This window comes from Toxorhynchites rutilus, chromosome 2 (genome assembly GCF_029784135.1).
Source record: "Toxorhynchites rutilus septentrionalis strain SRP chromosome 2, ASM2978413v1, whole genome shotgun sequence".
In the NCBI taxonomy this organism is placed as follows: Eukaryota; Metazoa; Arthropoda; class Insecta; order Diptera; family Culicidae; genus Toxorhynchites; species Toxorhynchites rutilus.
The window spans coordinates 333,017,937-333,040,548 of record NC_073745.1 but is presented as its reverse complement, the minus strand read 5'-3'; the positions used below and the strand labels follow the sequence as shown (position 1 = coordinate 333,040,548).

Sequence of the window (22,612 nt, the reverse complement as noted above, 5' to 3'; positions counted from 1 at the left end):
AGAGAAAATCCGACATATTTTACAGTACTACTATGACATAGGAAAAAATGCATCTCAAGCTGCCAATAAAATTTGTGCAGTTTATGGACCCGAGACAGTTTCCATTTCCACCGCACAACGATGGTTTCAACGTTTTCGTTCTGGTGTAGAGGTCGTCGAAGATGCGCCACGCTCCGGAAGGCCTGTCGTCGAAAATTGCGACAAAATCGTTGAATTAGCCGAGAAAGACCGGCATAGTAGCAGCCGTAGCATCGGCCAAGAGCTGGGGATAAGTCATCAAACCGTTATTAACCATTTGAAGGAGCTTGGATTCACAAAGAAGCTCGATGTATGGGTGCCACACACGTTGACGCAAACTTATGACAACGTGAAGCGCAAACGGCCGTGGTCGAAGCCCGCTGAAGCGGATCAGACGGTGACCAAGCCCTCATTAACGGCCAGGAAGGTTCTGCTGTGTGTTTGGTGGGATTGTCAAGGAATAATCTATTATGAGCTGCTTTCCTATGGCCAAACGCTCAATTCGGACCTGTACTGCCAACAACTGGACCGCTTGAAGGTAGCACTCATGAAGAAGAGGCCATCTTTGATAAACAGAGGCCGCATTGTCTTCCATCAGGACAACGCCAGGCCACACACTTCTTTGGTGACGCGCCAGAAGCTCCGGGAGCTCGGATGGGAGGTTCCCTGGATCCGCCGTATAGTCCGGACCTTGCACCAAGTGACTACCACCTGTTTTTGTCCATGGCGAACGAGCTAGGTAGTCAGAAGTTAGCCACAAAAGAGGCCTGTGAAAATTGGCTATCCGAGTTTTTTGCCAATAAGGAAGCGAGCTTCTATAACAGGGGTATTATGAAGTTGGCATCTCGTTGGGAACAAGTCATCGAACAAAACGGCGCATATTTGACTTAAAACAGATGATTGTAACTAATTTTATGAACAAATGAAAATTCAAAAAAAATACCGCAGGACTTTTTTGACAGCCTAATATATAAAAATGGATTTTTGTCTGTCTGTCTGTCTGTCTGTCTGATTCTTATGGACTCGGAAACTACTAAACCGATCGACATGAAAATTGGTAAGTAGGGGTTTTTGGATTCGGGGAAGGTTCTTATGATAGTTCGAGACCCCCCCCCCCTTCCTAAAGGGGGGGGGGGCTGCCATACAAATGAAACACAAATTTCTGTATTACTCGAGAATTAATCAAGCAAACAAAACCAAATTTGGCATGTAGAAGTTTTAGGAGACAAGAAACATTTTTATTGTGGTACGACACTTCTCCCCCCTTTTTAAGGGGGGACTGCCATACAAACGAAACACAAATTTCTGCATAACTCAAGAACTAAGCGAGCAAACGGAACTAAAATCGGTATGTAGAGATTTTAGGGGGCAAGAAATGTTTTATGGTGATTTGACACTCCTCTCCCCTCTCTAAGGGGGGGCTGCCATACAAACGAAACACAAATTTCTGCATAACTCAAGAACTAAGCAAGCAAACGAAACTAAATTCGGCATGTAGAGATTTTAGGAGGCAAGAAATGTTTTTATGGTGATTCGACACTCCTCCCTCCTCTTTAAGGGGAGGCTACCATATAAAAAAATACAAATTTGTGCATAACTCAAGAACAAAGCGAGCAAACGGAACCAAATTCGGTATTAGAGATTTTAGGGGGCAAGAAATGTTTTTATGGTGACTCGACACTCCTTCCCCCTTTTTAAGGGGGGGCTGCCATACAAACGAAACACAAATTTCTGCATAACTCAAGAACTAATCAAGCAAATGGAATCAAATATGTCATGTGGAGGTTTTAGAGATCACGATACGTTTCTATGGTATTTCGACACTCTCCTAGGGGGAGGGGCGGCTATGCATAACTCGAGAACTAATCAAGCAAATGGAACCAAATTTGACATGTGATAGTTTTAAGGGGCAATAAATGTTTCTATGGTGGTTCTACGCTCCTTCCCCTCTCTAAAGTTGGGGGGGCTGGGGTCATTTGTATGACACAAATGTAATATGAAGTTCTGCATATCCCGAGAACTAATCAAGCAAAAGGGTAGGCGCAAAACTCGAGGAAGGAATCGTCGATTAAAATGTCATCATTTTATTATATTTTCTGTATTATATGTAAGGGAGAAACATGTTATTTGCAAGTGATTGGAAAATCTTGAACGAGTATTGTGTCTGAAAATAATTTGATATTACAAAGACGAGTTTTGATAGAAGTACTAGGGAATTTATAGTAAAAGCAAATTGTCAAAGGGTCAATTAGACGATCAGTTGGACCCATGACCGTTCGCTAAGCAAGGAAACGTGAATGTGAATAATATTGATAACAAAAAATCATTTTGGGCAAAACGAAGTTTGCAGGGTCAGCTAGTTAGATACATAAAAACATGTTGACCACTTGTTTTGTTAAAAAAAAAACCAATAATCAAAACATTCAAACAGTGATGGGTATGTATTTTATTTTGGCTAGTACTGTGAGAAAATGAATATGCTATTCATTGGTTTGATAGTGAATTGATAGTGGAATGACATAATTTGGAGAGTTGAGTCGTAATTTATCATTTGTAATTGGTTGGTTAAATTCAGTTAGCCGCATAGAACACCAAAAACCGAAACGATGTATGCCGTTTGCATGTTCAGACTTTCGAAAACAAACCATCTTAGATAAATTAGGCACATTCCATGGTCATATTTCTCTACCATGTCCAAAAAAAAACCGGCCAAATCTATAAACGTTGATGATGGACGTTGATTGGAATCATTTTCTCTCTCAACTTTTATATTGTTGAATGAAAGGCTTTTGTTAGATCTCGACAATATGTCGTTGATGCAGCGACAATTGCCCAACTATTCACGGCAGCCGCCGCAAAGGTTAACTCCAGCTAAGCGAAATGTACCGTTCCGCGCGTTTGCGCGTAAATCGTCACAATATTTTGGCGAGACGTGCCTCCATTATCGCGCCAGCCGGCATCTTATTGGAAGGCTTCGCTCTGATACAAACGCGCTTGAACAGTTTCATGGTTCTCCGTAACGAAACGGGGAACCCTGAACAAGCTAGCAGTACTCACTTCCACCTTTACCTAGGCTGTTTGTATACGTGCACGCGTCTTACTGAGCAGCACATAACTCAAGCCTTTCAGTCGAAATCAGTCGCTTGCGAGTTTTGTTGCTACAAAGTTACCGAATTCGGCTTACGGTTGTGCGAATGTAACGTGCTTTTGCGTTTGCGTTTACTAGAATGTGAGTTCAATCTGTTCTGATATAAATCTTCTTCCTACGATAATCAATCTGATAAGCAAAAGGCAGTGTTCTAAATCCACTCCATAAACCGCCAAGGTCACTTTTCTTTTCGTTCATGATCCGTGGCCAAATTGGAACCAGTTCTTTTTTCGAATGTTTCTGCGTGCTATTGAGAGGGCGATCGAACAGGAATTGCATCGCATCGTGCTGCATGCTTATCTTGTTTCCGCGAGAGACGCATTGTCTAATCCGACTTCGACATGTGATTTTTAAAATAGAAATAAATTAGACTGTACTTTTCGTGCCATTACCAAACACTGAGGTGTACAATGTTCAGTGCGAATGCAACCGGGTGAATGATGAATTATTTTCGGAACTCGTATATGATGGTGACGGAATTCCGTAAGGACGCACGTTTCAGATTAGTTCGGCTTGCACAGTTTATGCAGTGTTATCGTAGATAGAGAAGAAGCGAGTGGTGTATCTAATTGATTGGAGAAGAGTCGAATTCTAATCAGTTTGACAACGTATTCGCACGCTCTCCATCAATTGATGGAGATAAGAACACAACTTAGTTTTCGATTACTCACCGGTTTGTTTGCTCAACTGCAGCGGTCGAAAACAAGGTGCTCAAGTGGTATTTTTGGCTGGTTTTTGCTGCAATTTTGGAAACCGGTCTGGAAACGTGCTACCATTAAATGAGTGTGAAGGTACGAACAATTTGATGACTACCGGCAGTTGACTAGTCTAATGATTGTGCTCAATTTTCTTAGTGTTCAAAGGAATCCAAGCTGAAGTGTAGGCGCAATTATGTAACATTGTGTGTTTCGATTAACAAATGTTTTATCCGGAAAAAGCGCGTTCCAAAGTAAGAACATTATTCAGTATAAATGGGAATTTATAACATCTAAAAATGCTATCTAAACTCCATCAGAGTTGTTTCTAAGATGGTTTCACCTATTTGTATGAAACGATGTCATTGTCGTAAAGCCTTTTTCATCGAATAACTCAATTTCCGAGTAGGAAAATTACATCCATTCGTCGGCTGTTCTTCCCATACAATAGGTGTGAACGAAATTTGATTAGTGAACATGTGGTGCATCAACCTGGCACCAAACATTTCATAGAACAGATGATTCTGTGCCTCTCCAGTCAACACTCGATCCTCAGTTAATGTCAACCTCAATCAAGTCCGTGAACGCATCCTCAATCAACACGAATCAAAGGATAAAGCAAAGTTATACCCGCAGGAAGCTTATAAACATCGGATGTATTGATTGGAAATATGAAATCTGATTTATGAAACAAATGTTGGAAGATTTTCGGTGAAAATCTCGGAATTTTTGCTTCACGACTTTCATATGAGTTTGCATAGTAGTGTCCGGTATCACTTTCTCACTTTTTCTCCACTTCCTTAGCATATCGTATGCATTCTTCGCCAATGAACTGAAAAGTTTGAAGCCTCTTTGAAACAAAGAATAGAGTAGAATTCTTCGCCCTTTGATGGATTCACGTCTAACAATTTAGACTTTAAACCGGGCGTAGTTCAGTACAGCTCTGTAGATTCCTAAGCTAAACTAAGTCCATCGAATCAGTCCCATATAATTCCATCACGCTTTTAAAGTAGATGCATAATCTAAGCATAGCCAAAATAGTGGTTATTCGTTATGCTGATTTCAAATGATAACAGATTTTCCGAAGGGATTTGAACTTATATTCGTTAACGTTGTCACGAAAATGTTTCTTCATTTTTCATAAGAATAGGTTGTCTGCTAAATTTGGTACCCCAATGTGTTTAAGGATGTTAAAAATACATTGTTTTTATGCAAACTTCAAGACTCAACACAGTACGAATGATTCAATTTAGATCAAATATTCACCGTTTGTTTATGCAATTCTAAAGGTTATTCTATTATGTCTTTCATGTGCAAAACCTCGCCCGTACCGGCAAAAAAATTAGGACAGTCGATTTTTACAGGCAAATTTTGCACCGATAATAATGATCACCATAGACAAAAACAGGTAGTATGAATTTTTGGAAAATGACTAATTTCGGAAGGTGATTAAAAAAAAAGGGTAATTCAATGGACCAAAATTTTCGTGAATGCTACATTCATTAGGCCTTCTAAAAAAATGATTCGACGTTCTTATCAGATGATTTTTAGCAGCCTTGGCGAAAACTGTGAAACAACTACGTCAGATACTTTGTTCGTACTGCCAGTTCCTCCTCAGAGTGCGAAGAAGTTGGACATCGTGAAGCACTTCGTATCCGCCGGATATAGCCGATCCGGCAGAAAGTACATACTGCTCCTTAACTGAAAACTAATCGAAACTTCTTGACCGCTAAGAAATGAAGTCCTGGTCATCCTTAGTTTCTTTTTAGCTCTTGTGTTGAACGAATATGCAAAATTTTTCGTCTCGGCATGCATTCTCAGAATATGCACAAAGCAAGCATAGTGCAGAGATTGCATTGACTGGCGGAAGGAATTTTATATTTCATAAAACAACTTGGTTTGTGATATTGATTTCAAATTTATTCCGGTTACAGAATGAAATTCGATTTCGGTCATATGACCACCACCAGCCCGTTTACAGTAATCGATTCGTTGGACTCAATTTTTCACTACTCGGCCAAACATTTCGACAGGAATGTTGTGAATTTCGCATTGGATATTGTCTCTGAGCTATTTTAAAGTTACTGGATTGTTAGTGACCAGTGATCTGACATAGCCCCACAAAAAAATCCAATGGCTTCAAATTACATGAATGAGGCTGCCAATCGACAGGTCCATTTCTCGAAATAACAGGTTCACCAAACTTGCTTCTCAACAAATCAATTGTAACGTTCGCGTCTTGTTGAAACCACACATGGTCGGGGTCCTGCCAAAACGAACCAAGCGCCAAAAACATTATTTTGAGATATTTCAATTTAAAGTTTGGGCTCCCACTAATTGACTGTGTCGGATCAAATCTATCATTTTATCGCTCACGTGCTACAAACATAATACTACTTTTCATGATGTAAGCACACATCGTCGTCAATTTCTGATTCAGAACCTTTAGAAATATGAAAAAAAAACAAAATTATGTTTCTGCTCGACACGCAAAACTTCGTTTTCTTTGCAGCCAGAGCGAACCATGCACATGTTAACTATTAACATAATATCATTACACCACATATTAGTATTTTGCAACGGCTAATGACTAATTTCATGAATAGTATATATTAGGGTGGCAGCGAAAATGGTCATGTCAAATTTCAAAAACCGACCATGTATATTTTGTTTATTGTTCCAAAAAATTATCTGTGCAAAGTTTCAGCTCGATCGGACATGATTTAGGGGTGACTAAAGCGCTCAAAGTTTTGATTTTTTCATCCTCGAAAATCTTCCAATCTTCCGATGCCAAATGACTTAAAAAGGCATGAAACGTCGATAACATCAGATTATCACGAAAAAAATTTTTGTCCGAAAATCGATTTTCGAGGATCAAAAAATCAAAACTTTAAGCGCTTCGAGGCACACCTAAATCATGTCCGATCGAGCTGAAACTTTGCTCAGAATTTTGTTGGGGCACTAAACAAAATGTACATGGTCCGTTTTTGAAATTCTATGATGAAAATTTGAAAAATCAGGGAGAATGGAAATAAAAATCAGGAAGAAATCAGGATAGCTCATATTGGGTTGTACGGAATGCTCATGGTGATTTTCGAGAAAACAAAAGCATAATTTTTACAAGCAGGCTTACATATATTCAATTTTATCCTACATCCTACATACTTATTGTTTTGTTCTACAATCTTTCGCCATCTTTCACACAGCTTAAAAATTCTATCCTCTCAGAACATGTTTGTTTTCTCGTAATTTTTTCTTTGCTGGCCATAGAGTTGAAGTTTTCGCCATTGAGAGAATTTGGTCGTTGATATTTTTTCCCAACAACCTACAGCATCACTATAGTGAATTGCAGAGAAATAAGTGTTCAGAATTTCTTTGAATTCATTATCCATACTTTAGCAATGGATGAATTGTTGAATGTTTTTCAAATGTTGACACTATTTGATTCGATTGTAGATTTTTTGATTATAGTTCACCATTAAAGTGGAATCTCAATATATTTTCTACGGATAATTTTCATTCTAATAAAGCGAAAAGTAAAAATCAGGAAACATCAGGATTATTTTTGAAAAACCAGGTACAATTGAGTGTCTGTCAGGATATCAGGGAACATGCCAAAAAGTCTGGGAAAGCCTGGAAAATCAGGAAGGTTAGCATATCTGTTCGTATCTATCGAAACGAACGCAAGCTGTTTTTGCAAAAGGAAAATGATTATTGCCAGAAATACTCAAAATAGCGAATTACTATCCTTGTTCTTAGGCACCGATAAATTATATTACGTTGATACGGCGTGTAATCTAGGGTTTATCATCCAAAACAATCTTGAATGGGACAAACACATTAAGAATCAATGTTCCTTTTATGAGTTTGTAAAGTTGCGAACATGTCTAACCTTGTTCAAAATTATTCATTTTCTTTCCCCGGTGTTGCTGATTAATGGTCAGCTGCATCCCAATAGGAAGTATTCCGTGTCGGGCACACGTACAGAGCATTGGAGACAGCAACATCCCAATTACGAGAACATTTGAAATACTAACCTCGAGCCGACCGCGAGTAATCGGTTACATATTACTAACATAGATAATAAGAAAAAATTTCAAAATATTGAACTCCTGACCCCGTCAGGCAAACGCCATATGAGCCTTGATAAAAATATATATATTGGAAAAAAAAAATTCGTTCCCCTACATACATATTTGAAAAACTGACTGCCTTTCGTAGTAATCGTAGTAGGAACTATGTGATACCACGATATAATTCATCGCATTGTGCAAATACATTGTTTGTCCGGGGCATTGGTTTGTGGGAACTACCTAACGAAAATAAGAGTATAAATAGTTTTAAGTGCATTTCATAAGGAATGCGTTAAATGGTTTAACAGGAGGAATCAACAAAATTAATTGGTTAAATTTAGAATTATAGAGAAGTAAAAGTAGATTGAAGAGCTCAATGATGTGCTATTAAATGTAGTACATGAAAAGGAGAACTCCTCACGCTACAATGATTTGTACATCAATAGTTAAATAAAATAAAAATGAATAATAAGATCTTCCAGTTCTGGCCAAAAATAGTTGTGAGTGAGCTAAATATAACCCTCGATGAAAGCAGCGGGCATAACGAAAATTCAGATTCAGTTGCATCGGACACCTCGTCGGATACTTCAGTCACTCTGGATTCCTCAAATAGATATAGCAGCGAACGAACGGTTCCCGACAGCCCCTAGGGAGCGCCTGGAGAAAACCAAAGGCCAAATAGATTGTGCACGTACGAACGACCTGTAAGCAAGACGCGTCTCGACGATAACGTAAACTGATGAGCTCCTTATGGTACGAGCGACCGTGGTGACGGTATTCAAGCCACTGTGAGATGAGATCACATTTGACCTTTTCCCGGTAAGTATTTCCGCCAACAGAATGTGGGAAGAAAGGAACCACTTTATTCTAAATTTCGAAATAGCGGCATCTCTAGAATTGCTTTCAACGCAGCCCAGCGATCTAAACTTATGTTTCTCTGCTTGGGTCAAGAGCTCCAAGCCATTGGGAGAGCAGTCAATCTGCGGCCAAGCCTGGCTGAATCCGACTGTTATTCAGCTTCCGTTTCTTGTCGAGCGACCTGTAGTCTATGCTAGAGACAGTAGCAGAACATGAGGAACTCGAATGAATAAAACAAGGACCAGAAGAAACCGCTGTAGTCTTTCACGCCAGATTTCAGAAGAATGTTAGTTATTGCGGCTACAGTACTGCTAAAAAGAACGGTTTGTTAGTGCCCAATCGCTTAAATGCCTGAGGAATAGAAAGTTCTGATTTTCTGCTGATATTAACAATTGTTCAAACGGCTACAAGGGGAGAGGCAGAGACAGCACGGCCCAGTGGCTCCGACATTTTCCGCAGTCCATCGAAGGAGTTGTAGACAGCCCAGCGTTGCTCGTCGCAAACGCGGATGGGAGGATAATCGAGACAATCAGCATCCGGCCAAGCGATACCGTTACTTGGACAAACGTATCGATGAGCGTCGTAGTCGTTCCTCACACAGAAGCGGTACTACCTGCCAGCGTTGGGAAAAACCTGCCATGGATGCGGCGAACGCGGTCACTTTATTTCACTGTGCCGAAAGCGACGAGTGAACAATGTACTGCGTGATGTCGATCGGATAAATCCTTCCGGAATCCAAAAGGAGTCTCTCACTTCTTCGTCTCGAGAATTCTAATGTTGATGATCAACTATTGGATCAGCGGGATCGTCAGGCGAAATCGATGGCAAAACAACGGGAAGATGCTCGGCGCGATGCCCAATCATGTCGAGTTAAAGCCGATGGTGCCATCGTCGACAATTCGTCTCGGGCAAAAAGGAGATCCGATTTCCTAAAACGCGCTGGTCGAAGAACAGAACGGTAGTCTAACACTGACCAACGATGCAGGCCAGGTTCTGAAGCGCCATGTATCGCAAACTAAAAAGGTGAACCCGGGGCGCGACCCAAAGACGTAAGTGTCCAGCAAAACAGAAAGGTTTTTTTTTTTTCTTTTTTCTGTATTATAGTGACTTTCAACTCATTTGGCTGGTTCGTCACTTTTACTTCCATTTTTGGAAGAATGTCGGGAGTGAGAATTGAACTCGTGACCTTTAGCGTGAGAGGCATGGATGTTACCACTACGCCAGATCGCCTCCACGAAAAAAAAACAGAAAGGTGATCAGATGAGCCAGGTAGCATAGCAACGTTTCACTCGTCAAAGAAAGGTGCCAGAGTACATGAACGATTACGTCCATGCAGTGAAATCCAATGTGCTGAAAATGCGAATAAACAGGAATGATTTGATTGTTTCTCTAAAAAAAGAAAAATAAACTAGCCAACATAGAGAATCACAAACTTTATAATTCTTTGTTTTGAATTTTTGATTTGACAGATACGCTGAATAGCTGAATAAGCGAGTGCGGGACCAATAATATTAAAACTAGGTATATATGCCCTGTTGGCACCAAGATGATGAAATTGACAGGTGGCTCGTAACTTACACCAAGACGGGTCTATGGTACTAGGTGAGGCCGTTTCGTCACTAAGTTGGTTAGGGGAGCGGTATATGAAAACAGTACGGAAGAAAGCAGAAGGGGAATTATTTGCTTGAAGCGTGAAAGAGACAGACTGATCATGAGCTAGTTTGGGCACAGGCGTATTGTGCTTTGTTTACCAATAAAACACAGTAGACTCCCAAGATGGCGGAAGAGTGATTTTAGCAAGTTGGCCCACCTTAGGATATACTTCTAGGCGCCTTGACTTACACTATATATAAAAGACGTAATAGAATAGTCCCAGTCGAAAACACAAGTCAAAAATAATTCATGTATTTCATCAGCCGGGTGACGTCTTTAGAGAACCCCCATTGAACTGACAGGAGCCAACATATCGGGTATCCCACTGACATTTTCCCTTTGTTTTCTTATGAATTGGGTATCCCACTGACAGTTCTGCTTGAGATTTTGCTAACGATCCTAGCATCAATCATAGCACCCGGCTGTATTTCATATCGTTAGAATTTGTTTCTACATCCAATCAAAGCAGTTTTGTTTTCTGCCGGCTCTTAACAGTAATCAATGCAATCAATGCCGGCAGGACTGCAATCAATGTTTAGTGTTGCTTAGATATGATCCATGTTTGTAAATAAATTTGATCTAGCGAAGCGGTGTTAGATGTTGCACTGATAAAAAAAATATCTGTAGGATTTGAGCGAGTTTCGCATGACTTGGAAAAAGTTAATAAGTTTATTAATTTCTTCGAAAAGTTGTTTTTTTTTCCTAACATTTAGCAAATGTTTCTATGGAGGAGAGGGAAGATGTGAGTGAGCTAAATATAACCCTCGATGAAAGTAGCTCATTTAGGAGGTCAGCATCACGTGTGCTGGCAACACGTCATTGTGTCGAGAAGATCTGACACGTTGTAGCACGGTCCTCTTTCGATCACGGATCGATCTCTAGGTAGGACGTGCAAACGTGAGCAGTGAATAAGTATGCCGGGTAATTCTCGTCTGCAGTTTGAGCCTCACAATAGTCTTCCAACATGTCGCGATAGTGCTCTCCATTGACGGTAACATGACGGTAGTTCTGATCGACGAAGAAATATGGCCCCATCATTCCTTAGGCATTAAAACCACACAAAACAGTATTTTTAAACGGTTTTCTTTAGCTTGTCGTGTAACATGTTTGTCTGTAGAAATTGTCTGTGTACCACATTAATAGAAATTTGACCCCCTTTCTGTTGACCGATTGATCTTAAATTTGGAACACAGCTTTATCTCTGCAGTCGATGTGAAACTGCGTATTTCAGATCTGAAAAATCGAAGATGGCGGCCGCTACGAAATGGGCAATTACGTATTTTTTTCAAAACGCCATCAATATGGGTTTTTCCAATATTAGGCCAAGAAATAAAATAAATATGGATATCAAATGGAAGGGCTTGACCAGTAGATTACAGCTATTCATGGAAAACTAAGAAAAAAAAAATATACTAATGATACAGATAATGTAATCACAATGAAACCGTTTAACTTAAAAAAGTTTTTCTACGGATGCGGATGCAATGGTGTTTCTTGGAGCACATGTGGGTTTGCATCTGACCAATAACACATATTTTTTTCTGACAAAGCCATTTAGCCAGAAATGAGCCTCAACGCTGAAGATGATTTTGTGATGAAAATCATCATTTTCTTCAAGAATTCGCATCATATGGTCAACTGGCTTTATTATTTTAAGTCAATTTGGTCTTGTAAGGATGAGGTTTGATACTTTTCATGAGAGCAGTATCTGTAAGACATATCGAGTCTATTGCTTTGATATGCTAGTGTACATGCTTATAGTTACCATTAGGATGTAATTAAATGCAGCCAGTAAGTAAATGAACGACACAACGTGAAGTGCAATAGCGGTTATTTTACTAGTGATATCCGTCTATAGAAATTATTATATTTTTTATAACAAAAAACATTCATATAAATGTGCGATACAAATATTATTTTTAATAATAACAAATTACCTTATAATCAGAAAGTTCCGATTTTTTTTAAATTAAACAAAATAGTGGTAAATTTCAGGCAAATTTATTTTATCTCCTTCAAAATATGATCCATCTGAAGCAACACACATGTGCCAACGCTTGACCCAGTCCTCCATGCATCCTTGCTATGCCGACAAAGGGATGACCATTAGTTCCCTCGTCGCATTCTCTTCGATCTCCTCGATCAACTGAAACCTCTATCTACGAAGTGGAAACATCAACTTGGGGAACAAAAAAAAAAATCGCACAGGACCATATCAGGTTAATACGGTGTTTGCTCGATGGTATTCACTTGATGTTTGGTCAAATAATTCAGTACATTTCGGACTCGGTGCGATGGCGCTTTATCATCATGCAAAATCCAAGAATTGTCCGCCTACTTTTCCGACCATTCGCAATGTGCGTCTTAAGGTAAATAAACCGGTTTCCGCATGCACCGTGTGTTTGAATCGGAAATTCCCGGTACTTTCTGATCATGGTGTATTTGCTCATGGAAAATTGAATCGTCTGCCAAAGCAGTGCTGACTGAAAATAAACTGTCGTTCAGGGGGTTGAGAATTGCTCGTTCGGGCACTTCACTATGATGAAAATGTTGATTATGACTAACGTTTTGACATTGACAAATCATTCGAATCAAACGAACCCTTAATGTTCACACGATGACACAAAACTGTCAAATCGCTAATGGATGGCTCTTCAAAAGGGCCATAAGGACTCAAATCTAGTGTATAGTTATCGCGAGAACAAGAATGAATCATGTGTCAAACATCTTCTTTTGCTACTACAAAACCACAGATTCATCGATCTTTTTGGAACCCACAAAACCTTTTACTGAAGAGTTATTTGAAAAGAAAAATCCATTTATTCTAAAATAATATCTCAAGTAACTAAGAGCGAATTGATTTTTACCATTTTATTTCCGAAAGAAAGCTTAAGTAAATTTTGGAGTATGTTCGGACGAATTAATTATGATGCTTTGAATTATAGAGGTTTGAAAGTTTTTCAGTTATTCACTTCTAGCCTTGAAAAAGGCCATTTAGAAAGCTTCGCTGCCTCTGCCGTCTGGTCGCAAGCTGTATTACTGATAAATCGTGAATGACCTACAAGACTTACAAGTGGTGTCAACGCTAAGCACATTTTGAGCCGGATATGAAGAAAGTATTTTCCAGCGGTGACCATATTATCCCATATTGACTGCTGTTACCGTCTCCACCCGTCTGTTTTGATTCAGATTTTCTGTTGCCTTTGTGTGAAAGATGCTACATAGCAAAATTTGTGAATTATTTCATTGGAGAATGGTGTTTTGGGAGCATTAAAGATGTTATTTTGCCAAGATATGCTCAAAAATTACTTGGATGTTCAATAAGTTCAATGTTTCAGTTTCGTCCTGGACGGTGAATAATCAACAATACTTTTTAAAGCTGGGAGTTAATTTAAGAATTTGCTCAAAATGGATTTTTTATGTTTTGCGAATCGTTCGTTACAAAATATCCGTGTTACAAAATATCCAAGGTGCATCGGTTGGGTAATTAGGCTCTATCTCATACAGCATATAATGTGTGGTTAAGTCAGATCGTATTTAATGATTTTAATGTCAATGATAAAACCTCAGAACAGATAAAAAAACTCGAAGATGATGAATAAGTCAAATTATTGCATGAATATTCAGTTCGAACGTTAAATGAATTTGGGAGCATTCTTTCACGATTACGTTAGACCACATACCGTTCACATATGCAGCTCGAATGGTAAACCCTTTCTCACCCAGCGTGGTCATCAGGTATAGGGCATCGTGGTTATCGTTCCTACTGCTTGATGCAGCACGGCTTGAGTGGTACAAGCTTCGAAACCGACATCGTTTTATGCAAATGGTGTCGTCCAATTGACAGAAGAATGGCAAATGAAGACTGGTCTTCCTTCGCTAGAGAAAGTAAAACTGCGTGTTTATGAGTCCAGCAAACCGGGAAGCAAGGTCAGGTTCAGAAAACGGCTACTTTTGGTCGTTGGTTCTATGTGCTCAATGTGACGAGAAACATAGAGAACAGTAATTTAGAAAACGACATTTTTTAAATATTGGTACAAAATTTACCAAGTATAATTTAAACAACTGGAGCAACCAAAGGGCCTCCAAATAAATCAACGACTCAGGAACGAATTGAATCAGTGTAGAAGAGCGTTAAAATGGTTTATAAAAAGCTGTTTGCATTGGTGACATGGCCATATCAGATGCTTTGTAAAAAGCTTTTCAACCTTCTCATTCTAATTTTATTTCGATTTACTGCAAACTATCTCTACTCATTGTTCAGAACTTCTGAAGCATTACTTTAGCTAAAATTTGATAATTGCTTCATTGACACTGTACATATGCATATCACGGAAAAGCCATTTACGTTCAAATATGAAAAAAACGTGTGCAACGTTTTTATCGCCTATGTTACTGTTTAAAATTTTCAATAACTATTCAGCATTAGCAGGTGAACACAGATAACATATGAATTGTGTGTGTATAATGAATGTGGTGTTTCGACACTCTAAATGAAATCATTTGTAGAAACTGTATGTGGTTGGAAAGAAGCCCTCTTTATTTAGATTTGCTTTGCTTTGAAACTTTAAACAAGTCTAATGTTTTTATCTCTTTGTTTCTAGCAATTTGTATCCAGAATACTTCTATCGCGATGTGCCGCATTCTCTGGATAGCTCCAGTTGTAACCGATCACTGAGGGCTGGATTGGTTCCAGCGTAAAACACGCGAATCTCCGGGGAAGTCATAAAAATAACGGTACAAAATACTGTGATTGGTTTTGCGACTCCCGACTAGACAGTCTAAACTTGTCGAGAGTGAGTAAAAACAGAAATACATACACAAATCTGGAATCGGAATCAACGGAGCCGATCGCACATTTTTGTATATAAACAGTCCGCGGAATTGGCGAAAATATGTATTCGCTGAGTCGTCGCGTTCTTATCATGTTAACTGGAAGCGTGTTAATTTCGCTGTTAGTTGCAGTCACTATTTACGGGCTGTACGGAGCACCCACCTCTCAACAGGACAACGTCACCGTAGCCGACCGGATAGACGAGCCATCGGATGGTAGAGAAGCACCGTTTTTCGGCCATGACGAATCTGCTGAGCGCGAGTATGAACTGAAGCAAGTGCACGTGGTGAGTAAACTGGTGAAAAAGTTGGGAATCTCATGTGAAAAGTGTAACGTGTTGCAAAATGCATTGGTTGTTTTGTGTAGTGCGATATTTGCTGCTAAATTTGTGGAAAGGACAGGCAGTGCATAATTCAAATGGTGTTTATTCGTGTAATCTTTATGGCGCAGAACATGATTATGATCATCTCTGAAATGACGAGTCATCTGATACGACCATGTCACCAAAGCAATAAGCGTTATCCATCGTGTAAATCTTAGCTCCAACGTCAAAAATAACCATTGGCTCAAAAGGTGTCTATAAAACAATAAAAAGACAGCTCACGAGATTTAAAAAAAAGCCGCAAAATGACGCATTCATAAAATTCTTAATGGTCCATAGCTCTTATCGATATTGTTACTCTATGTGTAATTAAGAACAAATTGCGTTACGATTAATCGTCTTGACACTGGCCGCCACGGCTATCAGGGTGGACTGGTGTAACCTTAACATTGAGTATAACCAGTTCGGGCGATTATAAAAAATTCACACAGAGTTTTACGTTAATCATTTTTTTGGGATGCTCCTCATCTGGAAGAGTCATTAGCTGGCGTAATACAACAGCCGCGAGCACCAGTTTAGGTCAGACAAAATCGTATGTTTTTTACTGCGTAAGTCTGATAGACCTAATCAAGCGATTAAGATCGGCGATGAAAGCGGTGACGGAGCATTATACATGCTATAATTAGTTTTGGTTCAAATTGTGTGAAAATACATGCAAAACACATGCCAATCGCAAATCGATTTGTACTGTGAGGCTCTTTCTTCTCTTATTATTCGCATCAATAAAATTAGATAATTAAAAAATGGGATAGTTTGCATGAAAATTTTATTCCGGTATCTGTCTATTTTTTCACCAAATTGATATCTGAGGATTTGGGATTAGTCGAACGCCGCTCAAGATAAACGGCTCCTCTTCGACACCTCGCCTTCATTTCAAGGGCCGTCTTAAGATTATCTAAGGTGTGGTCCATTCAGTAATTGACCAACGTTTGCTTGTTCCCGTGTGTTATTAAAAAGCTATTTTCGCTCATCTATAGGTTTTTTTTATACATTTCAGGACAAATTATAAAAAAATATGTTGGAATTAAAAACCATTCTATCGTCCATTGTTTTGATTATTTTATTCCAGAAAACTTTCATTTTAGTGATGTTTTTGAGTACTTTACTCTGTACCTTTATTTTTCTTTTCATAATTGTCCAGTATATCTCAATTGACCTAGACTGAGGACAATGGGTGGGTTGATGTTTTTCGGAACAAATTGGATTCCGTTCACTTCGTACCATTGTAGTAAATTCTTACTGTAATGACAGCTAGTAAGATCTAACCAAAACATATGTTGACGACTGATAACTTTCAATAGAATGATAGGTTCTGAGTTATATTAAGTTATATTAAGGGGGTATTCTAGTGTAGAGACACAAATTTCGGACGTTTTTTCGAGCTCCGTAAAAATGAAACAAAGAATATTTTTGCTGTCCATCATATAATTATTTGTTCATCTATCTTTTAACAATAAAACAAAAATTGAACGGAGAAGAAATATTCATAACTAGAATATTCAAGAGCTGATTAAGTGAGAGGGTTCAAAAAAAGTTGTACCATGGCGTACACAATTCCTGGTTATCTGAAACAAAAAAATCTAACAGATTCTAAATCAGCAAAGATGCCTCTATTGCATGAACCTCGGACAAGTCGAAAACATCTTTTTTGACAAAATATTGGAAAAATTTTTGGATTTTTTTCAAATTTCTAGACTAGAATACTGCCTTAATCAAGAAAACAGCTGTGCCCTTATTAGCTTATACTGTTACTGCAGCACAAGTACACTTGAATTGATACTCGTTCCAATTGTGTCTTGATTTTAGGTTCGAAAATGTCTTACAGTACAAGAACTGCAGCCGCACATTTATTATTATCTTGGAACCTGCTCAATTAAAAAACTTCTTTCTAACCTCTCGAGATGCGATGATTTTCAACTGAGAAGCATAACAATTTCTCAGTATAAATAAATAATATTTACTTTTTCAAATTCAACAGATTCATCAGGTTGAAGTGGAGCAATTAGTCGCCTACCTCGTGTTAATCCCGTGGCTGTTGTTACTGTCTAAATATAATGTTTTCAAACATTGGAAATGCAATAACAAACAATGTGTTGTTATCGCATTATTATTTCACAGGATTTTTCTGTACGTATTTTTCTTCTACGGTTCATTGTGACGGTGATCTAAAAATATTGAACAAATGATCTATAAATGATCAATATTTTATTTGTGTCTTAATAGGTCTATTGCTTTTTCGCATATAGGTCGATTTAATAGATGACTCGTGAAATCGAACCCAGCTTCCAATCACGTTACAAGTGAGTGTACACTGAGATTTTCTCACCGAAAATGCACGTATTAGAATTATATCCTTATTATATCTCCGTATTGCCTTATGGCAACAATAAAAAAAGGTGAATACGCGCTTTTTTCACCAGTTTTCAGATATAAAGTTTACTAAGGTTATCGAGTAAAATATACTAACCTCTGGTAGGGATGTGGGATTTTTGACAATATGTACAAAAAATTTGTACATTCTGTGGGACAACAGAGTGGACCGTCAGAACACACTAGACAACCCAACAGGCCAGCGGAATTTCGATATAATTCCGGATTACGTGATTGTGTCAAACGGAAATGAAAAAACGTTTTAACTCGCGAGATAATAAACTAAATGCGTCTTTATTCGTGGCGTATAATGTGCAGACTAACAAGTAATCTAAATAGTGCTCCTTGCACGTTTTTTTCACTCTCTGTAATGTTGCCAGTATTGCGGTGTAGTGGCGGCGTTACTATAAATATTGCCCCCACTTTATTATAGCTAACACTCCTCCTCGACGTCACGGAACCGGAACACTGCCCAGCCCCATTGCTAATGCAAATCGTTGCTGTTTCACTGCACCTAGCGGCTTCGTTAGAATGTCCGCAGTCATCTCCTCGGACGAGCAAAACTGTAGTGTCACCACACCTTTGTCGACGAGATCCTTGGTATAGTGTACCCTCGTGTCAATATGCTTGGATCTTCTAGATTTGCGGTCTGTCTCCACGAAATCGATGCAGCTACGATTATCCTCCAAGACTACAGTAGGTTTACGTTGGTGTTCTCCCATTTCTTCGAGTATCTGTCTAAGCCAAACTAGTTCACGACACGCTTCCGACAAAGCCATATACTCGGCCTCCATACTGGACAAGGAGACACTGGTCTGCTTCCGACTAGCCCAACAGATTGTAGCCTTTCCCAGTTGGAACAAGTAACCGGAGTTCGACTTCCTGTCCGAAGGATCAGCACTCCAGTCCGCGTCACAATAGCCTGTGAGAACCAATTGTTCACTCTCCGTAGGCAACAACTTTAGCTTGTATTCCGCCGTCTTTACCAAATACCGGACGACGCGTTTCAATTCAACCCAATCAGTCTCTGTAGGCCTGCTGACTTGCCTACTTAAGATAGATACACTTGCAGCAATATCCAGCCTTGTGTTTATTGCAACATAAAGTAGTGCACCTACCAGACTGTGATAGTCTTCGTTCGAATCCAGCAGCCGACTGTCTACCCTGCTACGGTAGTATCCTGTGTCAAGTGGGATGCTTGAACCCTTCGCATCCTGCAAGCCAAATCGTTGTGCAAGCACCTTGACAAACACGCTTTGATCCAGATTGAAACAACCATCACCATCTCGTGTCACTCTCACGCCAAGGAACTGGTTAACATCACCCAAAGACGTCAATGAAATTTTCTTTTTCAGCTTCTCCTCAATCAGCCTGATCTCCTCCTCAGCCGTACTTGCTACGATCATGTCGTCGACATATATTAACAGGTAGACGACATCACTGTTGCGTCTCTTGGTATAGAGACATGGATCTGACACCGCTTGTGTAAAACCGAATTCTTTCAACATCGCACTTATCGTCTCGTTCCACACACGTGCTGCTTGCTTCAAGCCGTACAAACTACGTTCGAGCCGACACACGAACGTCTCCTTACCAGGCACCATAAAACCCTTTGGTTGCTGCATGTACACTTCTTCCTTCAGTTTACCATGGAGATACGCGCTTTTCACGTCGAAATGATGAACAGACATTCTTCTTCGACCAGCTACCGTCAGGAGAATCCGCAATGTTGTCTGAGTCGCTACAGGTGCAAAAACTGCGTCATAATCAACGCCATATCTCTGCGAGAATCCTCTCGCCACAAGCCGCGCTTTGAACCGCGAAATGTTGCCAACACTATCATGCTTTTTCTTATACACCCACTTACAGCTGATTGGTATACGCCCAGCGGGTAGTTCAACAAGTTTCCACGTTCGGTTCTCCATCAATGACTGGTATTCTTCCGCCATCGCTTTCTGCCACAACTCTTGTTCGGCTCCAGAAACTGCTTCTTCGTAAGTCACTGGCTCTTCCTGTGCCAGCATCGCCGCATTGACGACGTAGTCGCTCAATCGCTTCGGCAACACGCCTCGGGTGCTCCGTTTTTCCTCCTGTTCCGTCGTTTCCGTTTGGTCGGGCTGCTCCTGCTCATTATCCCAATCAAAGAAGTCTTCTTCTCCAGATTCGTCCTCTGTTCGCATCTGTTCGTTATTTCTCGCCTCTGCTCGCCTCTTAGTTCTGTTGCTAGCGACCTCTATCTCAACTAAATTCTCATCAGCAGAAGGCACATCACGAACCACAGGTATCTCCTCCTGAAACTCTACAAACCGAGCATCGCGACTGATAGTGATCTCGTTTGTTTCCTTGTTCAGGAATCTGTAGGCTTTTCTGTCACTACAGTACCCAACGAACAGCAACCTCCTAGCTTTGCTGTCTAACTTCGAACGTTTGACATCTGGAATGTGAACAAATGCAGGACAACCGAATATCTTCAGGTGAGACAATGACGGCTTCCTGCCAAACCACCTCTCATAAGGTGTCGTATCAACAGCGCGAGTTGGCAATCTATTCTGCAAATATGCCGCAGTTGCCACCGCCTCTCCCCAATACTTCTTCTCCATGCTTGCATCTAGAAGCATACAGGTGGCCATCTCTTGTAGTGAGCGATTTTTGCGTTCTGCCATTCCATTCTGCTGAGGAGAGTAAGGTGCCGTATACTGAGCTTGGATGCCCTCCTGCTCATAAAATCGCTTCAGATCATTCCCGGTATATTCACCTCCGCCATCAGATCTTATAACACATGGAGCCCGACCAAACATGTTCTTGACGTGCGCAACATATTTCCTAATACAATCAGCTACATGACTTTTCTGCTTCAGAAAACACACGACTGTGTATCTACTATAATCATCATAGATTGTCATTAAATAACGGGCACCTCCGGGCGTAACGTTTTTCATTGGACCGCACACGTCAGTGTGGATAACGTCGAGAACACGTTGTGTCCGATTTTTCGTATATTTAGGAAATGGAATTCGAGATGATTTACCCTCAAGGCAAAATTGACAAACCTGCCGGATCCCGCAATCTTGAATTTTGAAATCTGCAGACAGCTCCTTTCTTTGGATCTCATCCAACGCCGCCGGATCCCGATGACCAAGCCGACGATGCCAGGTATGCTGACAATTCTGCAAGTGACGAGCCTCACTGCCCAGCCGAGCTTCCTCTGCTATTTTCAAAACAAACAGATTTCCGCGAGCCTCCGCTAAAGCCACTACTTTACCCTGTGCTGACGATATTTCACATCGCGAACCACTAAATTCCACTTTCAGTCCTCTCATCACGAGTTTTCTCACGGATATGAGTCCACTGTCCAGCGAAGGCACGTACAGGACGTCTTTAACCGGAATGTCCTTCAAACAGTTTTCACCATTCACGCATTTCACTGTACCTTCTCCGATTCCACCGGACATCGTTTCTGACCCGTCGGCCAGCACTACCTTCACTCTCACATTCGGGTTAAGTTTGTCAAAGAATGACCTATCGTTTGTCATGTGACTTGAACATCCACTATCGATGATCCAAGGTCCACTGCATTTTCTTCCGGCCACGAAACAGGTCGCTGAATCACTTTCTTCCGCCTGTTTTGCTTTTGCACCACCGGATTTCGATTTCGTATCGCGCTTCACATCGTTACCGCTTGTGTCACTTTTCGACTTCTGTGAACAATCCCGCCGAAAATGACCCGGTTTACCGCACTAAAAACACACTTTTTCATATTTCTTCTTCTTCTGAAGCTTCATCGCCTTCTCGCCATCATCACCCGAACGCTCCCGCCGACGCTGATGCTCATCAATCAGCTTTTGCTTCACCAACTCCATTGTTTGGTCGGCGTCCGGTCTACTCTCAAGAGCGGTAACCAAACTACCGTAAGACTCTGGCAAGCTCCGATAAATCATGGCGATTTTCAGTTGAATTTCCATCTCTTGGCCAGCACAGGCCAACTTGTCGAAAAGTTCTTCCAGCTCATACAGGTGTTTCTCAATATTATCACCTTCCGCCATATTTAAACTGCATATGCGACGAAGCAAAGAAACTCGTGACGTCATCGACGTCTTTTCATGGAAAAGCTTCAATTTATTCCACGCATCCACAGCCGACTCAACACCGCGCACTAAATTAAGCTGACTGTCTTCCACACCGAGAACAATCATCGCCAGCGCTTTTTCGTCGCACTTTTTCCACACATCAGTGACCGGCTCTGGCTTCGCATCACTAATTACGCTCCACAGTTCTTCGCGCTTCAAACACATTTCCATGCGCAACTTCCACACAGGAAAGTTCTGGTTGTTCAGGCGAACGAATAGAAATTTCTCGCTCATTTTCTTCTCCGATCGACACACGCGACAAGAACGAAAACCTAACCAATTTCTTCTAACCTCGCACACAACCTCCGTCACATGGACTGCTCACACTGCTCAAAGAATGCACGCACACTAGCACAGCCGTACGATGCCCCGCAGCTCGAGCCAAATGCAACCGCCGAAAGAACTGTACCAAAGCGTACCCACGCCGAAAAAAACTTTTCACGCACTAATGGCT

The 22,612-nt window shown here is 40.4% G+C and overlaps 1 protein-coding gene across 2 annotated transcripts in view; it reads left to right on the top strand.

Annotated features, from left to right (window-relative positions):
- The first annotated feature begins 3,135 nt into the window (after positions 1–3,135).
- Positions 3,136–22,612, top strand: part of LOC129770852 (venom acid phosphatase Acph-1-like) — a 33,128-nt gene continuing 13,651 nt past the window's right edge. The window contains exons 1-2 of one of the 2 annotated variants that reach the window (XM_055773978.1): positions 3,136–3,247; positions 15,050–15,565. In XM_055773978.1, the coding sequence (XP_055629953.1) occupies positions 15,341–15,565 (225 nt within the window). In that variant the 5' untranslated portion in view covers positions 3,136–3,247; positions 15,050–15,340. Of the gene's footprint in view, positions 3,248–3,339; positions 3,958–15,049; positions 15,566–22,612 lie in introns of those variants that run through there. The other variant, XM_055773977.1, reaches the window with a different exon arrangement.